This window comes from Cervus canadensis, chromosome 2 (assembly GCF_019320065.1).
Source record: "Cervus canadensis isolate Bull #8, Minnesota chromosome 2, ASM1932006v1, whole genome shotgun sequence".
Taxonomy (NCBI): Eukaryota; Metazoa; Chordata; class Mammalia; order Artiodactyla; family Cervidae; genus Cervus; species Cervus canadensis.
In genome coordinates this window covers 73,909,982-73,934,263 of record NC_057387.1, presented here as the reverse complement: position 1 = coordinate 73,934,263, position 24,282 = coordinate 73,909,982, and the positions used below count along the sequence as shown (strand labels likewise).

Sequence of the window (24,282 nt, the reverse complement as noted above, 5' to 3'; positions counted from 1 at the left end):
AACCATTCAATTTCAGCTTCTTTGGTATTAGTGCTTGGGGCATAGACTTGGATTACTGTGATGTTGAATGGTTTGCCTTGGAAACGAACTGAGATCATTCTGTTGTTTTTGAGACTGCACCCAAATACTTCATTTTGAACTCTTTTGTTGACTATGAGGGCTACTCCATTTCTTCTAAGGTGTTCTTTCTCACAGTAGTAGATATAATCATCATTTGAATTAAATTTGCCCATTCCCGTCGATTTTAGTTCACTGATTCCTAAAATGTCGGTGTTCACCCTTGCCATCGCCTGCTTGACCATGTCCAATTTACCTTGATTCATGGACCTAAAACTTCAACTCCTGTGCAATATTGTTTTTTACAGCATTGGACTTTACTTTCACCACCAGACACATGCACAACTGAGCGATTTCCACTTTGGTTCAACCTCTTCATTCTTTCTGGAGCTACTTTTCTGCTCTTCCTCAGTAGCATGTTGGGCACCTACTGACCTGGCAGGCTCATCTTCCTATACCATATCTTTTTGCCTTATCATACTGTTCATGGATTCTCAAGGCAAGAATACTGGAGTGGTTTGCTATTCCCTACTCCACTGAACCAGGTTCTGTCAGAACTCTTCACTATGACCCATCTGTCTTACATGGCCCTCCACTGCATGGCTCATTGCTTCACTGAGTTATGCAAATCCCTTCACCACAAGGCTGTGACCCATGAAGGTAAGGTCATATGCTAAGTCAGTTTAAACTTTTGAGGAACTGCCACACTGTTTTTTAATTGAAGTAGAGCTTATTTATAATATTTTGTTAGTTTCAGGTGTACCACATAATGATTCAATATTTTTATAGGTCATACTCCATTTAAAGTCATTACAAAATAATTGCTATATTTCCCTATGCTATACAATATATTTTTGATGCTTATTTATGTCATAGATAATAGTTTGTATCTTAATTGCATACCCCTATCTTGCCCCCTCCCTCTCTCCTCTCCCCACTAGTAACCACTAGTTTGATTCCTATATCTGTGAGTCTATCTTTTTGTCATATACATTTATTTTAGATTCTGCATATAAATGATAACAGAGATTTGTCTTTGACTTATTTCACTGAGCATAATACTTTCTAGGTCCAACCACACTGTTACAAATGGCATAATGTCATTCTTTTTTATGTCTGAGTAATATTCCATTATACATATATGGACATCAGGATACATGTCTCTTTTTGAATGAGTGTTTTCATTTTCTTCCAATATATATTCAGCAGTGGAGTTCCTGAATGATATGTTAGTTTTAGTTTTTTGAGGAAACTCCATACTGTTTTCTATAGTGGCTGCACCAATTTTCAATCCCACCAACAGTGTACTAAGGTTTCCTTTACTCATATCCTTGCCAACATTTGTTATTTGTAGAGTTTTTGGTAATAACCATTCTGACAGGTGTGAGGTGATATCTCATTGGTATTTGGTGGAAGGGGCAGGTGTTGGGCTTTTTTGATCTTGCCACGTAACTTGTGGGGTCTTAGTTCTCCATCCTGGGATTGAATCCAGGCGCTTGACAGAGAGTGTGGATTCCTAACCAATGAATCACCACAGGGTATTCCCTCTCATTATTGTTTTGATTTGCATTTCTCTAATTATTAGCATTGGGCTTCCCAGGTGGCTCAGTGATAAAGAATCTGCCTGCCAATGCAGGAGGTGCAGTTTTGATCCCTGGCTTTGGAAGATCCCCTGAAGGAAATGGCAACCCACTCTGATATTCCTGCCTGGGAAATCCAATGGACAGAAGAGCTTGGTGGGCTACAGTTCATGGGATCACAGAGTCAGACACGACTTAGCAACTGAACACGCACGCAATGACTAGCAATGTTGAGCATTTATTCATGTGCCTATTGATTACCTGTATATCTTCTCTGGAAAAATGTCTATTCAAGTCTTCTGCCCATTTTTATACTGTCATACTGTTTTCTAAAGAAGTCACACCAGGGGGGCTCAGGATAGGGGGACACACGTGCACCCATGGCTGATCCATGTAGACATATAGCAAAAACCACTACAAATTGTAAAGTAATTATACTCCAGTTAAAATAAATTAGTTAATTTTAAAAATAATTTAAAAAAAGAAGCCACACCATTACATTCCCATCAAGGATTCCAACCTCCCCACATTCTTGTCAATATTTGCTATTATCTTGTTGATTATTGTCACCATAGTGAGTATGGGTTACTTCTCTCAAATCTTGCTAATATGCCTTCTCAGATTCCTGGCAATGAGACTGTGTTGTAAACTTGAAACAGACATAACACAATTTGAAAAAATATGTTTCTTAAAAAACACTTGTCAACCACCCATAATTTCCTATTTGGTATCATAAAAATGTTCTCACAATTTTATAAGATTATTATACATCTCTTTAAAAGCCATTAATGCATTGACAATTATATATGTCTAAATTATTTATACATGGTGGTTTTTGAGGGACATATCTACTTTATCAAGTGAGGGTTACTTACAGTAGTTATGAGTACTGAAATTGTTCTCGGTACTCAAAAAGTCACTTTGAAAGTCTGAAGACTAGGTTTATTAAAGAGTAAACTGTCAGAAACATCCATTGGAAAGAGCATGAACTTTAGACTTTAATGTTTGATTTCCAGTTTGCAGACTTATCAGTTAGAAGACTTTAATGGCACAAATATATGAAGACTGAAGTGCAGTGACCTAAACAGACAAGGCTTTATTTATATCAAGCCATGGTGGTAGGTAGTGCAGAGCTAGTGTGTTAATTCAATTGTACTCCAAGGACCCAGGCTCTCTCTATCTTTCTTCTTTGCAGTCTTTAGAGCACTGACCCTAGTCCTCGGGTACTGCATATCCAGGCTTCTCATCCAAGTTTCAGGCAGGAAAGTAGTGAAGGGAAAAGGAAATTCTCCCATGGACCTCCACTTGCATCTCATTGGCCAGAATTGAATTACACATCTACTCTATCTGGATGGAAACCCAGGAAAGGGGTACGGTGGATGCAGTTCAGTAATCTAATAGTATCTGCCACAGTTGCCAGCTGAGTAACCTTGGAAAATTTGTTTAGCTTTGCTAAGCCCTAGCCTCCTGAGAAGTGAGTATAAGTAATACAAAACTAAGTATTATAAAACTTATAAGAAAGCAAATTATAAGAAAAGGCTCACAAATAGGAAATGCTTGGAAACTGACAAAAAGACGATGTTAGAGTGTTAGAACATCACGGTGAAACTCAAGACTGACTCTAGACTTTTTTGATTCATTCTAAAATCAAAACCTGACTGACTTGGGAGAGAAGATGAATGTAAAGCCACAAAAATGATCACTTACAGGCTATTGTAAGCAATAACTTTATTTACTTTCTTTTCAAGTAGCAATAACTTTAGACAGATGACTATCTAGAAAGAATGTCAAATGTGGTCTAATAAGTAAGACTAATTTTCAAGCTGGTGTACATACATCAATAGTAAAGCCACTCATTTTAAAGTCATTCAAACTAGAAATGTAAACTCAATGTGGGCAAGAATTTTTGCTTGCTTTGTTTATTGCTATATTTCTTTAGCCTAGGATGAGGCCTGGCATCTAGAAAGTGCTCAATAAACACGTGTTGAGTGATCATTCTGATAGAAATGGACATTTCCTGTATCCTCCCTTCACAATCAAGTTGAATAATAATAACACAAGGTCCTATATATTAAAAAGGTATTTTTTCACTGTCTTTTCTGAAACTGAGAGTAAATTATAGCCAAGCTTAGGCAAATCTAACCCAAATTCTAAATTGATTAAGTCCAGATTAGTGGAATTTTATTGTATCTTAAAAAGGACATAAAGGATGTGAAGTGATAGCATAAAAATGAATGTATTCCTCTAGCAAATTCAAAGAATGAGCTCCTGTAACCACAGACAAGTTGGAAAAGAAAATAGATATCTGTTCATCTTACAATTAATTAAAAATACATCCATGGATTAAGAAAAATTACAGAAATTCATTTCTAACTAATGATTAAGGCCTTTCCCCCCTAGGAAAAAGGTGACTTATAATGAATTTTCTGGTTGAGGTAGTATCAGATTTTAAAAGGTTTTTCTTTTTAATACCCTGAGAACTCAGAACCCTGAGTTCTCAGGGTATTTTCTACTTTGGCTGTTGCGTAGATATCAGCATTTGCAGTTTCACTTCCAACTCCTGTGGTTCTCTTTGCCAGTAAAATCATGTACAGAGAGAGGCATTTCACCTCAGCCCACCTACTTGTTTCCACAGTGGCAGAAAGATGGCATTCCCTCCATGGGAGCACTGGGTCCATCAGGGCCTCCAGATGGTATGGGGTTGAAGTTGTAAAGCAGAGGAATTGTGTCTATGTTGTTTCAAGAATCTTCTTTCTGCACAGGACTTCTGTGGTGACCCCACCAGCATGACCTTTCACATACCCTTCTCAGCCCCTTTGTATTTTGCTAAGTATTGCACCAATGGGTGGCGATAGCAAAAAAAAAAAAAATCAAAACCTCTGCTATTAAAAGCATCTACTTACTGTTGTCCTGTTACCCTCAACAGCTTCATGTAAATATGTTCTTTCTTTATCATGGAAGCACTTGCAATATCTGGTATGGTACTCCGTAAATACTTGAATGAAAATGAGTGCATGATGGCCCTTCATTCTATTTTATACAAGTCAATTTAACAAATATTTATTTAGAATTTCATGTCTTCTCGGAACTATGTTAAATGCTAGAAAACTTTTAAAAAATAGACAACATCTCTGTGCATGACAAGTTCATAAACTATTTAGAATAAACACCAATAGTATATTTTCAGGTACCATGCGAGACCAATAGGGTCTTTTAGTTTTAATAAGACCCCTAAAATCAATTGTTACTCTTCTACTTTATAAGACCTGCTTGCTTTTGCCACATGTTTCTCACTATATTCATTTTCATAATAGCCAGATAGAATTCTTAGATATAATTCCAAATATATTTAAGGCTGTGATGTTATATTTCTACTGAGTTCTTTTAGGACTTAAAAATCAGTTCATATACTAAAATCCATCTCCTCACTGGTTCTACACCAGTGCTTGGAGAGCTAATTGTGGCTGTGGACAAATACAAAATTTCTGACCGATATTACTTTATATTCATGGTCACTCACTTCAGCTAAGCCCAGATAGCTACCCAGCAGTCCTGTGGCACTTCACTGGTCAAGTCACTCCCCTACTGACCAGGCCATTATCTTGTTACTGCTTCATCTTTGGTTTCCAACATCTTCTCCGCCTTCTCACTCTCTGTTGATGACTAACTTCCTATTTCATTGAGAAAATAAGAGTAATAAGAAATACCACAACCTCTCTCATCTGCCAACACACTGACATCTGAACCCACACTTGGTCTTCCCTTCTTACTGTGGATGAACCACCACTGCCTGAGGCCAGCTCTCTACTATAGACTAGATCTTTCTCTGTCTGCCTGCTAGAGGACATCGCTCCAACAATATTCCTTCCTTTTTTCTGTATCATCACCTTTTCTGTCTTTACTGGATCTCCTCATCAGCTTTCAAAATGTTGTAGCATCTACCTTCCCTAGGCCCCCCACTCCCACTAATTTATCTTTCTGCTCCTTCATATGGCAAACTCTTCAAAAAGAGCTGTTCATATTTTCCGCCTTTACTTCCTCTCTTTTCATCCTCTCTTTAATCTTGTCAAGCTTTTGCCCCCCACCTCCAGGTCTTATCAGTGTCACTAATGACGTCCCCATTGCCAGATGCAACAGTTTATTCTCAGTTCCTACCTTCCTTTTCAGGAAGGGTAGATTTACTATCAGGAACATTTAACTTAACTTTTTACTTCCTTCTTTCATCTTCGAGGACAGCACTCTCTTTTGGTCCTTCCTGGATGCTTTTTCTCAGTTTCTTTTGCCAATTCTCCTTTATTCTAGTAAAGTAATATCAATACCCTCAGATATGCAGATGACACCACCCTTATGGCAGAAAGTGAAGTAGAACTAAAGAGCTTCTTGTTGAAAGTGAAAGAGGAGAGTGAAAAAGCTGGCTTAAAGCTCAACATTCAGAAAACTAAGATCATGGCATCTGGCCCCATCACCTCATGGGAAATAGATGGGGAGACAGTGGAAACAGTGTCAGACTTTATTTTTGGGGGCTCCAAAAATCACTGCAGATGGTGACTGCAGCCATGAAATTAAAAGACACGTACTCCTTGGAAGGAAAGTTATGACCAACCTAGACAGCATATTAAAAAGCAGAGACATTACTTTGTCAACAAAGGTCCATCTAGTCAAGGCTATGGTTTTTCCAGTAGTCATGTATGGATGTGAGAGTTGGACGGTGAAGAAAGCTGAGCGCCGAAGAATTGATGCTTTTGAACTGTGGTGTTGGAGAAGACTCTTGAGAGTCCCTTGGACTGCAAGGAGATCCAACCAGTCCATCCTAAAGGAGATCAGTCCTGGGTGTTCATTGGAAGGATTGATGTTGAAGCTGAAACTCCAATACTTTGGCCACCTGATGCGAAGAGCTGACTCATTTGAAAAGACCATGATGCGGGGAGGGATTGGGGGCAGGAGGAGAAGGGGACGACAGAGGATGAGGTGGTTGGATAGCATCACCAACTGGATGGACATGGGTTTGGGTGGACTCCGGGAGTTGGTAATGGACAGGAAGGCCTGGTGTGCTGCGGTTCATGGGGTTGCAAATAGTCAGACATGACTGAACGACTAAACTGAACTGAATCGTGATCCAGAGCTCTGTCCTAGGACCTCTTATTTTATTTGTCTACATTCATTATCTAAAAGATCTCGACCAAATTTATGGTGTAAAACTCCCTACTCTGTATCTCCAGTCCATATCTCTATATCTCTCTTGAACTGCAGCCAAATTTTACCTAACTTCATACTCAGTGTTTCCTCTTAATGTCCAAAAGCTAATATTTTCAAAACCAAATACTAAGTTCCCTCTCCTCAGGCTCATGTTCCCTATCTCAGTAAGTGGCAACTCCATCCTTTGCAATATTCAAGTTAAAATCACTGGCGTCCTCCTGGATTTCTTTCTACTATGTCCCCATTCAACTGACAGAAAAACTTATCGCATCTATCTTTAAAAAACTAACATCTTTCCACTGTCTGATCCAAGCCACGTCATCTCTCACCTGGGTTAGTAAACTGGTGCTCTAGCCTCCACCTTTGCCTTGCTACAGCCTATTATTCACAAATAGTCAGAGTAATCCTTTTCACACACACATATCAGATGTTACTCCTCTGTTCAGTCTCCTGTTTCACTCAGAGATCCTTCCATGGCCCTATGTGATGTTACAGGGCCTGATAAATCCCCTCTCATCTAGGACTCTCTGCTCTCATCTCATCCCTTCCCATCTCCTTCAGTCTACCAAACCTTAATGACCTCCTTACTGTTCTTGAACAGGACAGACAAGGACCTGCCTCAGGACCTTTGCACGTCACCTACAATGCGCTTCCTCCAGAAAGGCACAGTTCTTGATTCTGTACTGCTCCAGCACTACCTTCTCAGATTCTCAGACATGTCTTCCCTTATCTTCCTCCCTAAAAAAAATCCCCACTCACCCCTACTCCTAGCATTTCCTAACCCCCTTCCTTTTTCCTTCTGAATGTTTATCAACATAAGACATATTATATATGTATTTGTGTGCTCTACAAAGGTTGTGACTTTACCTTTTCTGTTCATTATGGTAGCTCCAGTGTCTAAAGTAGTGCTTAGAATACAGTGGGTGTTAAATGTTAAATAACTGTTGGATGAATGATTAAATTTTAAAAGATACTATTTATCATTATCACCATAAATCAGCAGTGTTTACCGAAAATCTATTAACTGCAACTAGGGCTAGGTGCAATGGAAACGTCAGAAAAATATAAATCATATTAATTCCCCTTCAACAAATAATTTGTTATATATGTTAATTAACACAGGAAAAAAACAGAAGACATTTTGAAACTTTGTACTGTACAGTTGTATGCAAAAATTGTCCTAAAGTTTAGTCAGTTATTTTGATTGGATTTTTCATCTAAAATAGTGCTTTGTGGTCTAGGTGCTAATATGAGGGTAGACTTTAAAAGAAGAATTAAATTACCTAGTAGCTATAGTTAATGTCAGTCTGAGAAAACATTTCCATTTTGACTTGTGGTCTCAATATATGTGCTGAAAGAATTAGCCACAAACCAATTAAGAACATGTATGTGGTTTTCTCTAACTGAAAAATATTCAAAGATGCCCTACTTACTACTTACACAGTTGCCATTCTCTTATTTTCACATTTGAATACTTATTTAACACAAAAGTTAGCATTCCTTATTACAAAGCCTTTGCATGGAACTCCTATGCAATGCCCCTTCCCAGAGGGAGCTCACTTAGTTCAAACCGAGTCCAGGGCTGACTTCCCCAAAGAGGCACAATAGGCACACCCAGGGCCTGCCGTACCTTCAGAAGTCTATGAAAATGTTTAATTTCACTTGAAATCTCAAGAAAAAAATGAACCATTAGGTCAAAGACAGTGTTTTAACATGTGACATTAATATACTTTTATATCAACAGTTATAAAACATAATCTATATGAATATATATACATAAAAGTGATCATGCATGCTCAGTTGCTCAGTCATGACTTTTTGTGACCCCATGGGCTGTAGCTTGCATATACATATGTATACTATATATATAAACATAAACATTTTATATATATATATACACACATATATATATGTAAAAACATACCTACACATATACAAACTTGTAAATCTTACTTGCAAAAGGGGTTTATGAAGGTAAAGGTGCTTAGGGCCCGTGAAAGTCACACTGTAACCCTGGATGGTCTTGATTATGTTTTCAAAATTGAAACAAATTTTGATTCATTTTAAAGTGAAAGTGCATTCTGCAAGCAAGCTAAAAAGACAGCATCAAAAAATTGAGGAATAATTAATTCAACATAACTGGGGATCATAATCTTTCTTTTTTTTTTTAAGTTTAGAGACAGAAGAAGAGCAAGAATATCTCACTTCAAGTTACATTAACATCTCCACTGATTCACTGCAAAAGGGCAAGAAGTATTTGGTTTGGGTCCAAGCTTCAAATGTACTGGGCATGGAGAAGTCAAAACAACTACAAATTCATCTGGATGATATAGGTAAAGAATAAAAAATTCTGTAATGTTTTTAAAAATAAACAACTAATTTGTGCTGACCTAATCAAATGAAGTCGAGATCTGAAAGGAGTTCCCCTAAAGGTCCCAAAAAATCATGATAAAGAAAATAAGCATTACCCATAACCCGCTGCCTGAGACAAGTCAAAGATAAGTGAGGCTGCCTTTGTTTTATATATCCTTCCAGTCTTATTTCTACATGGGTGTGTCTTTTCACAATATTTATTGAGAATTTCTTACGTTCAAGCATAGTTCTAAGGGCTAGGGAGAATAAGTCAGACAAGGAAGGTACTTGCTTGCAGTCTACTGGGGATGATGAAAATGAATAAAGATTATAATAAAGTGTGATGAATCTTATGTTGTGAGAATTACAGTATACTGCTATATACACTATTTTTAAAGTTATGTTTTTGTTTGAAAAGTTCTACAAAAAACATAGAAAATTGTGGAGAATTATGTAGACATCTCTATGTATACCAGCCAGATTAAAATGTTAATATTTTTTGCTTCAGGTATTTTAGAACTTGCCTTTTTAAAAAATTACAATATAGAATAAGTATTTCTATTAATTCAATCTACAAGCTTACTTTTAATTGAAATCTTTAATTATCCATTATTATTGTTCTCAGTTTTCCACCATCATAAACTATACTGCCACGGACAACCTTTAGGCTGAATTTTAACATAGCAGTTGTTTTTCTCCTTAAGATAAACTCCAAAAAGTAATTGCCCTTGAGCCCTTTACATCTACATTCTAATCCTAAAGCCAGAGTTCAGCCAAAGAGCACCAGGTGTGAATCACCTTCTTGTTGCAGATTCTAGAGCCAATTATCCCTGTTTTTATTATTAAAGATAATTTCAGTAGCAAACACTTATGGCACACTTCTTCAGCACTAACTGCTTTTACATATATTATCTTATTTAACCCTTATGACAACCCTATTTTGTAGAAGATAATGTAATTTACACATGAGGAAACCACGCTGAGGTGGCATAAGGCAAGTTGAGGCTGCAGAGCTAGGAAGCCTCTAGTTCGAGGAACCTCAACTCCTATCCTCAGTCTTTGTTTAAAAGCACATTGCAATGTGTGTGACAACTTTCCTGCTGATTAACGATTTAGGGGATGTGACACCTCTCAGGATACAGCATGAATATCCTTTGGGGACTACTGCGGTCTTCTGTTGGAAGTAATATCTCAATGTCTCAACTAATCACAATAGGATTGGTCTAAAAAGCTGTCCTTAGGCTATGAATATTGGCTTTGAAAACAAACACTGCTAACTGTGGAGATGAATAGTAACTCCACTGTATTGTATATTCTTGGAGTTACAGTTCTCTGGACCGTGACCTGCACGTTTTTGTAAGTTTCCATTTTGAGGTAGGATACAGTCATAGTATACGCAAGCTCAGTTACTTCAGTTGTGTCCGACTCTTTGTGACCCTATGGACTGTAGCCTGCCAGGCTCCTCCATCCATGGGATTCTCCAGGCTAGAATACTGGAGTGCCATGCCCTCCTCCAGGGTATCTTTGCATCCCAGGAATCAAACCCATATCTCTTGCATCTCCTGCATTGCAAGTAGATTCTTTACCCGCTGAGCTACCTGGGAAGCCCTAAAAACAGGTTCCTCTCAATGGATTAATAATGGTTAAGAGTTATCATGTTCAGTATCATTTTGGCAGTATTCATTATTAGGAACTAGATTAATATTAGTAGTATTACTGGTATTATTATTATTGTTATTACAATCTTAGTGTATCCATTTACTAAACACCTATGGTGTTCCAGGCAATTAACATGCATATTACACTTAATTCTGGAAATAATCATATATGATACCATTATGCCCATTTTTTAGACAAAGAAAGAGATAAAATAAATTCCTCAAAGCACATAGCGAGTAAGAAGGAGAGCCAGATTTCATCTCAGACTTGCTGATTTGCTGTAGTTAACCATCACCCCTGCCTTCCAAAATCTCCTCTGACTGTCACCTTCAAATCTTTTCACACTAAACCAGGGAGCCTCTTGTTTGGAGTTTCTGCACCTCCTCCTCCTCCTTTCTCAGTCTCCCAAAATGGATTCTAAGAAACTCAGATTGAAAAACACAGGTTGACAATGTAGGAGGCCCCTCCCAACAGAGCCCTTAGATTCTTACTGGATGTGCTATATTGATTTATGGCACTTTAAGAATGAGACTCTGCAAATTAGATAAATTAACTGTTCTATGAAACTGAAGCAGAGGACTCTCCTGGGAGTAATTTCCACACAACAGCTATGGGATTGGGCTTTAATTAAATTAGGGAGATATGTTGAAAGGCAGGACTGAGTTGACAGTGTAGAAACACTGCCGAAATGACATGTGAAAGGAATGCTTAATGTAAGAACCGATGGAAATGTTTGAAATGTAAGCAATGAGAGAAAAAGTTCAACATTTTGAGTCTTGTATAACAAACTAATGGTCAAGTACATATTATATAATTACTTGAAAAATATAAGCTCATGCAAACCTGAAGCCTTAGATCTCTATTGTATTGATCTGCTCTGTGCTAAGCCTCTATCTTAATCACACTTATTGTTCTATCTGCATTTCTCATAGGACTAAGAAGAGTTTTTCTTCTTCCCCAGAATATTCCTTTCTGGAAAAGGATCTCACAATGCTTGCGTTATTATATTTGTAGCAGGCTACATTCAGAGATGGGAGACTGGAGCGGAGGCATAATTTATAGCCTTGAGGGGAGCTGAAGTATTCGCAAATGGTTTAAGAGCCCTAGAGATCCACTTACCTGACTCTAGAAATCTCTGAATTCTGATTCTTATTACAAGGAGCTTAAAATAGAAAAAGGAAATCAACTATGGAATTCAGATGATAAAAGTTTAGCACTATAAGCTCTTTAATTAGATTAATTCTACTACTATTACTTTTATTCTATGCTAGGTTATGGAGAAGGAAATGGCAACCCACTCCAGTGTTCTTGCCTGGAGAATTCCATGGATAGAGAAGCCTGGCAGGCTACGGTCCATGGGGTCACAAAGAGTCAGACACGACTGAGTGACTAAATCACCATGCTAGGTTAAGCCGAAGGATTTTATTTTAGGCCAGTGTTACTAGAAAGCAAATCTTTAATTTTTCTGTTTTTCTATAAATAATGTATCTGTGCACATAACTTTATGTAATATTATTCATTGAAAATAAAACAATAATTTTCCCAAAGAATACTTTATAACTTAGAATAAAAGGAAACAAATTCATAGAGAATATTAATTTGTAATAATGGCCCCCTAAAAGCACACTGATTTGTTAAATCAATATTGGATTGGCCAAAAAGTTCATACCATCGTACAGAAAACCCTGAACGAACTTTTTAGCCAATCCCAAAATAAATACATCTAAAAAGTCAGGGGTTTTCATTGTTCTATTATGCATATAGGAGAAATGGGAAATGCCAATGATTGTATTCTATTCAGTCAGAACAAATTTACAACAATTTGCAGATTAGAAATACAGAGATTCCAGGTACAGCATGACTCCTAGTATGAAAAATAGTAAGATTAACAATCAGAATTTCAGTTTCCTTTTGAAAATCAAAGGAAAATTTTAGTTTCCTTTTGATCATCCCTGGTGGCTCAGACGGTAAAGAGTCTGCCTGCAATGCAGGAGACATGGGTTTGATCCCTGGGTCAGGAAGATCCCCTGGAGAAGGAAATGGTAACCCACTCCAGTATTCTTGCCTGGAAAACCCATGGACAGAGGAGTCTGGCAGGTTGCAGTCCATGGGTCGCAAAGAGTTGGACATGACTGAGCAACTTCACTTTCTTTTTCTTTGAAAATCATAATCACACAACACAGCAATAATTTATAAAGTCTTAGAGTCTTGTGAGACACTTTGTTCAAGTCATACTTTCAAGTACAGATTTACTTTAATAGCTAACAAAACAAGGGAGCAAATATTTGTACAAGTTTCCCTATGACACAGGAGAGTAATAATAGGATTGTGAAAGATCTCAACTCAACATTTTGCTGAATCAGATTCTCTGAACTAAATTTTAGATGCAAAACATAATTTCTCCCTAAACATACACAGGAAAGAAGAGATATCTTCTTTACCTCTTTTTTATATTCTTCTGTTAATAGGCCAGGCTTCAGATTTCATGAGTTAGGAATATATAGCAGCATGAGGTAGGAAAAGACAAGACTGTTAAAGATCCATTTAAAAGAAATGGAGAATGGGTAGAATGGAATTTTAATTAATAACAGCAGTTTTCTCCTACATAATAAATTAGAAAACAAGAAAAATTTCATTATTATTAATTAGATCATGAGTTTTTTTTGTTTAGCACTTTGAGTTTTAACATGTCTAAATACTGATGAAAAAATACCAATTTCTTTCTAGGCAAGTTTTAAGTTACTGGATTTATGTTTTTTTCTAGTGATACCTTCTGCATCCATTATTTCCAGGGCTGAGGATATAAATACTACAGTGTCCAAGACTGTAATCCACTGGAATAGTCAAACATCAATTGAAAAAGTTTCCTGTGAAATGAGATACAAAGCTACAACAAATGAAACTTGGAATGTAAGCTAAATTTACTTTCCTTTTACATGTAAGTGAGTAAAAGAAAAGCTAGCCAAGTTAATGACCACAGTGGATGCATAATGATCTATTTTACATGTTTTTATCTGACTGTGATATTCAAACTACTCTAGTTTTAATAATGATGCTTCCAAATAAAGAGGTGAATTTCTTGAAAAGGTCCCTTGCCTTTCATAAACTAGTAAATAGACAAATGTCCAACTAGGAGGGATTCATCTATTTAGCTCCTTATAATTCAGTGTCTCAGGGTGAAATTTGTATCAGTGATTATGAATATAAATGTAAGTATTCTATGCTGAAATTTACCAGGCATTCGGGGAAATAAAATTTGTTCAAAAAGAGCTTCAGATTTATGGGTATCTCTTTTTAAATGAAAAAATGCACAATTCAACATGTAAGATTTATTACTATATTAGTTTTAAATGAGCATAAGGTAAAAAAAAAAAGTGAATGTCCAGGCAAATCAACCATCCTTAAACACCAACAGTAAGTTAGCAAGTTAGTGTCTTAGGAGAAGCACAGGTGCAAGTTTCATTAATAAAAATCACATCACATGGCAGCACCTGTGAACACTGTGATAAAAATTCAGTATTTTGAACTATAGGGGAACAGTAATCTGACTGAGGAAAAAGTACCAATTTTGGTGTATTTGAAAAGAAATGCCATTTTATTACTTTCACGTACAATAAACTGCCATTTGTGTGTGTGTGTGTGTGCTCAGTCGTGTCAGACTCTTTGCAACCCCAAGGACTGTAGCTGCCAGTTTAGTCAAAATAATTAGGGAATGGAGTTTATGGCTTTGCTTAATTATGAGTTATGTATCATGTATTAATTTGTCAGTTTTCAGGGAGTTAAGTGAAATGATACACATTTATTCTCTGATGATTAGCATGACTCCAAAGCCTTTATCTTCTGAACATGAATGAACTTTTGCTTTGCTATAGAAAGCAGTATGTTTAGGCAGTGTCAAAAAAGTGAGGGTAAAACTATGCTAACTTTACCACACACTCTAACAACTACTCTTTAAATCCCCAATGCCAACTTGTTTATTTACCCTTCTTCATTTAAATGAGAAATGTGACCTTTTAGTTGTTTCGATTACACTTAGATGCAAGTCCATGTTCTGCATCACTTAGTAAATAACCAAATAAAGATCCTGCTGGACCCCTTGACTAAATAATTATGGCATTTGTGTTCACAACAATTCCAAGCATAAAGCCTGGGATAAGCAAAATAAAAAAATTCATAGCCAATCTTTTGCATATGTGGAATTTAGGTAAATTAGAAAACAGCCCAAATGAAACTCTAATCTTAGACTTTGAGTGAATGAGGCTTTACTCTAATAAGACACTTGGGTTCGATCCCTGGGTCGGGAACATCCCCTGGAGAAAGGCATGGCAACCCACTTTGGTATTCTTGCTTGAGAATCCCCATGGACAGAGGAGCCTGGCGGGCTACAGTCCAGTCCATAGGGTCGCAAAGAGTAGGACATGACTGAAGTGACTTAGTACACATGCACGGGTAGTGTCATGGTCATAGGATGATGTTAAGAATATGAAATTCCCTTATTTGGCACAAGTAGGAGGAAGCAACAAGCTATAAGAATGTTTAGAAATAGAAAGGTGTTATAGTATCAGTATCTCCTAATAGATTTTCAGAAACCAAGTGTTTTTTGGTTGAAACTCTTGTTCTCTGCTCCCCCTGGTGGTGCTATATATGCCACTGTGAAACTTGGTAACTTAGAGGTAAATTGGAATTCCTCAAAATGTTCTCTTTATCAGAAGCAGGCAAATGAAGGAGCTGAAAGGATATTTGTTACCTCATTTAATCTCTATCACAATCTTTAGTGATAGGTAGTATCAGCTCCATCACAGAAATGAAGACATAGGGCTTAAAAGAGCTTAAGCCAGGTTCTCCAAGCTTACAGTGTTAGTATAGTAACTAAGTACCTCTCACAGACCCTACGTTACTTTGGACACAAAAATTTTTGGAAAATGAAGGAACCAGTTTCAGTCCAAAATCTGTATCCTACCCTTTTTACCATAATTCCTCCAAATGTAACTACTCACAGAGATGATCCAAGTCCAGTTGGTAACAGCCAGAATGAAGCTTTGTTTTCCACACGTGTTACCCGTCAATTTCATCTGGATCATGCATAAAATGTTATCGTTACCTCCCTGTAAGGAGACGGGAAATGAGAGTCATGAAGAATAGGCAGACACAAAGGACTATGGATTTGCCCTTCCACCTCAGCTCTGCCTCCACCAGGTAATTGCTGGAAGGAAGTTCTTTACTTCAAAGAGGTGGGCAGTTACACAGAAAGCCTGTGGCTAAGTGCACAGGCTCTAGAGTTCAAAGCCTGGTTATGACACTTTCTAGATGTACAACCTTGAGCAAGTTTCTTAGCTTCTCTGAGTCTCATTATTGCCACACTTAAAAGAAGAATAAGATAAACACCCGCCTCATATGGCTGTGCATGCTATGCAAGCATGCCTGCTGAGTTACTTTAGTTGTGTCCAGCTCTTTGCAACCCTATGGACTAAAGCCCACCAGTCTCCTTTGTCCATGAGATTCTCCTGAAAGAATACTGGAGTGGATTGCCATGCCCTCCTCCATATGGTTGTGGGGATGATCAAATGATGAGAGAAGCTAGCCCACAACTTGGAATATAGCTAATGTTCAGTAAATGCTGGCTGTTACTGCCACTCTTAATCTTAACCTCTAGGAGAGCCATGTAGCAGGTGTGGTTAAGCCAAAGATGCCCACCTGAAAATAAAAATCAGTGCATTGAGGGTGTTTTCAGCTGTTTTTAGCTAAGCTGCATACATATTACAAGGTATTAGCCAGTCCTTCAGGTGAACCTGCAAGGCTGACGCCATGGAGAGAATATCTACTTCGGTTATCTTCATCAGCTGTCTTCCTGACACCTTAACTTGCATAAAAATTTGAGCTCACAATTCTCAATGGCAATCTTTGCACACTCCTATGCACCCTATCTCAGGAGTATTTGCTCAGTTTACATGGGCATTTCCTCATCTTTTAACTGTGAGCCCCTGGAAGACAGGGCTGTTCCATAATCACTTTTGTATTTACACTGATATTTATAATGTCTACTTCACACAGATAATATTTGGACACATCAACTATTAGTATGACTATTTGCCTTTAATGGTGTCAACAGAAGTGACAGTAAAGTAGGAAATCTTGACTATAAGTTCAAGTAAATGAATTAATGGTGACTCAAGTCTCTGATGAAGCTAGATCAGGGTACTGGCAAACTTTTTATTCAAGGGCCAAATAGTAAACAATTTTGGTTTTTCAGGCCATAAGATCTCTTTCTCAGCTATTCAACTCTGTATTTATAGCATGAAAGCAGCCATAGACAATATGTAAATAAATGGATATTGTTGCATACCAGTAAAATTTACTTATGCACACTGAATGTTGTATCATTTCCATGCATCATTGAAATAGTCTTCTTTGGACTTTCTTTCACCCATTTAAAAAATGTAAAAACCCTTCTTAGTCATAGGCTGCACAAAACCAAGCATCCACTGTTTTCTTGGAATGGCTAATAGAACAATTAGCAGATAGCAAAGGGTCAAATCCTTAGCCTTCGCGTTTCAAAAGTGTAAGTGCTGGTATAGGACAGAAAACTTGTAAGGACATGTGATTTGCCAACAAGTACCTATTGTGTAGCACATGGAACCCTGCTCAATGTTATGTGGCAGCCTGGATGGGAGGGGAGTTTGGGGGAGAATGGATACATGTATATGTATGCTTGAGTCCCTTTGCTGTTCATCTGAAACTATCATAATTATTGTTAATCAGTTATACCCCAACACAAAATTAAAAGTTCAAAAAATCAAAAGAAAAAAAACATATGATTAGTCCCAACTAGATTTCCCAATCCCCAACCCCCTTCCCTCTCACACCAAACACTGGCTAAAGGCTCCAAGGGCTTCCCTGGTGGCTCAGTGGTAGAAAATCTACCTGCCAACGCAGGAGACTTGGGTTCAATCCCTGGTCTAAGAAGATCCCACGTGCCTCAGAGCAACGAAGCCCGTGTGCCACAACTACTGATCCTATGCTCTAGAACCCAGGAACTGCAACTACTGAAGCCCACATGTCCCAGAGCCCATGCTTTGCAACAAGAGACGCCACCGCAATGAGAAAGCCGCACACTGCAACCAGACAGCAGCACCCACTCACCCCAACGACAGAAAAGCCCACACAGGAGCGAAGACCCAGTACAACCGAAAATAAATAAATATGGGAAAAAAGAGGCTTCTGAGCAGAGACAGGAGGAAATGGGTTGGTAAGGGGGAAGAACAAAAATTGTTCAGACTCATGTTTGATGAGCAGGACCCCTCACCCTGTGCCACGCTCCAGGCTGGGAGTCAGAGGGAGTTAGATTATAGAACGCTGAATAGCATGCGATTCTTCCCTTCACCCAAGGAGGCTCCCAGAAACTTAGGTGTAACTCTAAGAAAAGCAGTACCTCAAAATGATGGAGATTAAGTTCCCAAGCCTCCCACCGTGAGAACTGAGGCTCTAAAAAGAAATTAGCTGCTATAAAAATGAAGTTATATTTCTGGCACTTGAGATCATACCCTCTCCATAGGAACACAATTAGGTCCAACTCTCTCAATGCCAATTTTAGCCTCTGAAAGTATTATTTTGAAGTACCATATTGAGCTTGCAAGGCCCTAAAGAGTCACCTGGTTTGCTTCTCAGTAGAAACAACTTGTAACAGTTCCATAAAATTCTTTCTATTTTAGAATTCTGGCTGTAACTTTAGGGTATTTCTCTTCTTAGAGGACTTATCTATAAACATAATAGCAAGAGACGTACGGGAGAATAGTGCATATGGAAGCTAAAGTTTTGGCACTAGTAAAATCTCACCCATATCTCAGGAGACTCCAAGGAGCCTCCACTCAAATTTAAAAGAGCAGAAAATTTCAAGAGCCATGGGTAAAAATATGGCTTATGGAAACTCTGAATGATATCTTTCAGGGAACATGATATCCCCAAACAGACCTTTATATAACTTTTACAATTTAAGTGTATTACAAGTTTTAAGACATATTAAGATTAGGTTTTAACAGAAGAATCTCCAAATGACGTGAATACCCTGTTTTGGTGTGTGTATGTGTGTGTTCAGGAGAAGGCAATGGCACCCCACTCCAGTACTCTTGCCTGGAAAATCCCATGGACAGAGGAGCCTGGTAGGCTGCAGTCCATGGGGTTGCTTAAAGTCGGACACGACTGAGCGGCCTCGCTTTCACTTTTCACTTTCATGCACTGGAGAAGGAAATGGCAACCCACTCCAGTACTCTCGCCTGGAGAATCCCAGGGACGGGGGAGCCTGGTGGGCTGTCTATGGGGTCGCACAGAGTCGGACACGACTGAAGAGACTTAGCAGCAGCAGCAGCATGTGTGTATTTGTGTTTTAACTTTCACAAGCACAAAAAAACTTTTGTGATTTTTGTGATAGTTTTAACTTTCTCTTTCATGCCCATTGTTTTCTTCCGGTTGCTGTTAATAAATAAATGCTTTCCTAGAATTTTTTTATGTTTACCTTTCAATTGTGCCTCACTTTTTTATCAGTAGATCCACTTATTACAACACACTAATGTGCTGTGTAAGTGCCTTGGTTTCTCTCTCCCTTCTGAACCAGCTTGTCTGGGGATCCTTTTTAATTATATTTTATGGCAGCTTGTAGTGCCCCGGAAACATGACTTTTAAGTTAATCCCTCAGCTATTTTTTTTTGCTTATCTTCCATTGGATTTTCACAGTTCAACAATCTTAAATGTTTTGTTTTGTTTTCCTATATATCCTTATAGAATGGATAGATCTGCATACGCACCAATTTAACAGCTTGGTTTGTAGGTAATTTTTTCTAAAAGTCATCATTAGCAAGTGAAATTATTTCATCATTCAGAAAGAATTATTGATCTAAATACCCAACTGCATAGAGACAGGGACGGACAGACAGATGGGGGAGGGAAGAAGGACTGAATTCAAACAGTAGCTATCAGGTCTCCCCTCCTCCTATCCTATTAAAATCAGCTGGGTCAAAATTAAGAGTATATTACACATTGAAATTTCTTGAGATTTAAAAGCTTGAGAGAGTTGTCAAACACTAAGCAATGCGTATTTGACTTTTAAGGTTAAATAACATGTATTTGATTATTTCTGACTATCTTTTATACAAAGTATTCTATTTCTGTTTTCCCAGGGTTGAGAAGGGTCTGGAACATAATATGTGCCCCACAATATGTTTCTGCTAATAGTCGTTTGTTTTAAAAGCCTACTGCATTATTTCTTTATGGTATTTCACTATGGTTATTCATCCATTTTAGGTTAAAGAATTTGACACCAATTTTACATATGAGCAACAGTCAGAATTCTACTTGCAGCCAAATGCTACGTATGTATTTCAAGTGAGATGTCAAGAAACAGGTAAAAGGTACTGGCAGCCCTGGAGTTCACCCTTTTTTCATAAAACTCCTGAAATAGGTGAGTGTATTTCTATATTTAATCTCTTCGGCTTTTCTTTTGACTTTTGTCTCTCTTCTAAGCATATCTTTTTTTTCTCCCTGATTTCTATCAAAATCGACAAAACTGTTCTAGGGCGGGTCAGTTAAGTTCAGTCACTCAGTCGTGTCCAACTCTTTGCAACCCCATGGACTGCAGCACACCAGGCTTCCCTGTTCATCATACCAACTAGGGCAGGTGACAACATTTAAATTGTTATTTCACTTTGATTTTGTTAAGGCTGACTACAATTTATGTAATGGTTCTCAAATATTTCAAGGTATAACAACCAGCTGGGGGTGCTTGTTTAGTACGCATGTTCACTGTGGCTGCTCCCAGTGTCTGAGTCCATGATCTGAGGTAGAGGGGATGGGGGTTGTCAAGAGTCAGCATTAGTCACAAATATCCCAGGTGATTGTCAAGCATATAATCCCCCTAGTCCTTGTTTTAAAAAAGAAGTTACTAAGAGTTACAGTACACTATTTAGGCCATTCTGATAAAACATATTCTCCTAAGGGAGACACAAAATTATTCAATAAAGATTGATTACTTACTAAATGCAAAGCAAACATAAAAAGTTAAAACACTTCAACATGGGATTTTTAAATTCTCTTCTCAGTATAACCTAGCTGAGCTATTGTTTATTTTTAGATATTTTCCTGCTCTTAATATTATTCAGTTAATTTTCTAGTCATTTAAATGTTATTCTGTAAAAGCTTAGCCAGGGAATTCCTGCCAGTCTGGTGGCTAGGACTCTGCTCTTTCATTGCCAATAAATTCACCTGGTTGGGAAACTGAGATCCCACAAGCTGCAAGCACAACCAAAAAAAAAAAAAAATTAAATTAAGAAATAAAGTCTATTTGGCTAAGATTTTATTTTTAATTGTAAGTAAATAATAAAATGAACCCATTGTAATTGTCATAATACTCCATGCTGGTCCCAGTCCTTATCCTGAGATGTCTCTGTACTGTGGGTAGCTTACACACTAGATTTAAAATGTTCTTTTCAGAACTGAAGGACTTAATTGTAACCACAGCATTGTTAATGTCATTCTTACATAATATAACATCTTGGAATTATTTTATGTTTTCAAAGCACTTTGACACACATTGTAAATATTAATGGCCACCAAGTAAGTAGAGGGAGCCATAGAGCCAAAGATAAGGTTAAAAAGTTCTTTTGGTCCCCTCTATGTCAAAATCTTAGAAACACATTATTAAGGGAATCATTTGCAATATGGGTTATCAGTTCTCTCTCTTTTTTTTTCTTAAGTAAGTTTTTAATTTAAGGTATTCCAACTTAAATTGATATTGTTAAAATTCTTAGGACTTTTGATGCCATTTTAGAATAGTCAGAATTTAGTAGATAATCCAATTATTTTAATGAAATCTAGAATTGCTTGGCAAGATTATTCAAATTGATAATTAACATTTTCTTACCATTTATTATAGTATACATAAGTGTGTTTGACCTTTACATCAGATAAATTTGATATTATAATTTGCATCATTTTACAAATGAGGAAACTGAAGCATGACTTGTCTCCTTGCTAGTGAGTAAAGAGCTGTTAAAGCAGAACACAAGTTTTCTTACCACCAGTCCACAGCAATCTCATTGATTTCTTTCTTTAACCAATTACAGTTGACCCTTTAACATCATGGGTTTGAACTGTGTGGATTCACCTATATATAGATATTTTTCAATAAATAATACAGCACTACACAATCTGTGGTGGATTGAACTCACAGTGCAGAACAGGATACAGTGGAATAAAAAATAGAGGGTCAACTATAAATTATACAAGGAGTTCTGGCTGTGTGGAGGGTCAGCACCCCAACTCTTGTGTTAAGGGTCCATTATACCTCGAAGTGGAACAGCTTACAGAAATATCCTACTGTCAGCTCTTCACATTCATGGGTTCCACATTCACGGATTTAACCAATGAAGGGTAGAAAATATTTGGAAAAAAAATCCCAGAAAATTTGAAAAACAAAACCAATTTGCCTCACACCAGCAACTACTTCCTTGGAAGGAAGCAATGAAAAACCTAGACAGCATATTAAAAAGTAGAGACTGCCAACAAAGGTCCAAATAGTCAAAGCTATGGTTTTTCCAGCAGTCACGTATGGATGTGAGACTTGGGCCATAAAGAAGATTGAATGCTGAAGAATTGATGCTTTTGAACTGTGGCGCTGGAGAAGACTCTTGAGAGTCCCTTGGACTGCAAGGAGATCAAAACAGTCATTGATATCCTAAAGGCAATCAATCCTGAATATTCATTGGAAGGACCGATGCTGAAACTCTAATATTTTGATCATCTGATGCGAAGAGCTGACTCCTTAGAAAAGACTCTGATGCTGGCAAAGATTGAAGACAGGAGGAGAAGGGGACAAAGAAGATGACATGATTGGATGGCATCACCGACTCAATGGACATGAGTTTGAGTAAACTCTGGGAGATCGTGAAGAACAGGGAAGCCTGGCGTGCCATGAGGTCCCAACGACTAAACAACAACAGCAGCAACTACTTCCATAGCATTTATACTGTATTTACAACTATTCACATAGCATTTACTGTACTGAGTATTTTAAGTACTCTAGAGATGATTTAAGGAGAAGGAAATGGCAACCCACTCCAGTGTTCTTGCCTGGAGAATCCCAGGGACGGGGGGACCTGGTGGGCTGCCGTCTCTGGGGTCGCACGGAGTCGGACACGACTGAAGCGACTTAGCCGCAGCAGCAGCAGAGATGATTTAAAGTATATGGAAGGATGTGCATGGGTTAAGGGCAAATACAAACTCCATTTTAGTTAAGGGACTCAAGCTTCCTCCGAGTTTGGTATCCAAAGAGGGTCCTGGAACTAATCCTCCATGGATACCAATGAACAACTGTATAGGACCACAAACCACAGATGTTCTCCTTTAAAAGTAAAGGCTGGAAACTACACACAGAAGGAATGGGGATGTCACAGCTACCCTACAATTCTAAATTTAAAGTCTTTGTTTCCTAAATAATCACTCAAGAGGCAAAAATGCCAGCTGAAATTAAATATCTCTGAAAACTTGCATCTATCCAGGACTAACATGTTAGCTAAGAGGAACCGTAAACTATTCTCTTGGTACAAATTCCTTTCTAAGACACATTAAACAAGATACAGGAAAAATGTGTTAGGGAAAGTGCTAGCATAAAATCATTTTGAAAAATTATCTCTTTTTTTCTATTTGTAGAAGCAATGCAAATCTATTGTAATATGCAACCTAGAAATAAGTACTGTTTACATTTTAATGGATTAAATACTAGTTTTTTCCTGTACACATATTTTTTAAATGGTTGGTGCTGTGGTATAAGTACTGTTTTATATCCTGATTTTCTTACTTAATCTACCTTGTTGAGTTTAAAAACCTATTTAATGGGTGCACTTCAGTTTATCGATGTAATATAATTTAATCATTTCTCTATTTAAACAATATCTAGGTTATTGCATTTTCCCATTATCAATAAACTTCTTTGAATAGCTTTGTATATAAATTCTCCTTCTGCCTTTAGGTCTTATTGGATCAAGAGCTGAGCATATTTTAAGATGCTTAATGCAAGTTGCCAAATTGCTTTTCAGTAAATCTTTGATATCAATTGCTATTTTAAAAAGGTATCCATGAAAACAGTCATTCATTTAAATTGTTCATGAAATGTTCATTTATCCTATACTGCACATCAGGCACTTTCTAGGTACTTGCATAACTTCAGTCAGCGAAGGAGACAAAGATCTCTTAATCCTAGAGAAGACAGACAAAGCAAAAGTCTAACCAAAAGTACACAGCATTATAAACAAACATATAAATCAAAGCAGTAAGAATCAAACCTCACCACTGAAGTTTGAATTGCTTCATAATGGAAAAAATAAAAAGATAGTTTCTGTAATACTTTAATTAACTTGCTTAGTAGTGGGGTTTGGGGCCAAACTTTCCTGGT

At 37.5% G+C, this 24,282-nt stretch overlaps 1 protein-coding gene across 1 annotated transcript in view; it reads left to right on the top strand.

Moving 5' to 3' along the window:
* The window catches only part of IL23R (interleukin 23 receptor), a 67,191-nt gene that overhangs the window by 19,544 nt on the left and 23,365 nt on the right, over positions 1 to 24,282 (top strand). The window contains exons 5-7 of the mRNA XM_043461017.1: positions 9,006 to 9,166; positions 13,609 to 13,754; positions 20,139 to 20,295. Of these exons, the coding sequence (XP_043316952.1) occupies positions 9,006 to 9,166; positions 13,609 to 13,754; positions 20,139 to 20,295 (464 nt within the window). The remainder of the gene's footprint in view (positions 1 to 9,005; positions 9,167 to 13,608; positions 13,755 to 20,138; positions 20,296 to 24,282) is intronic.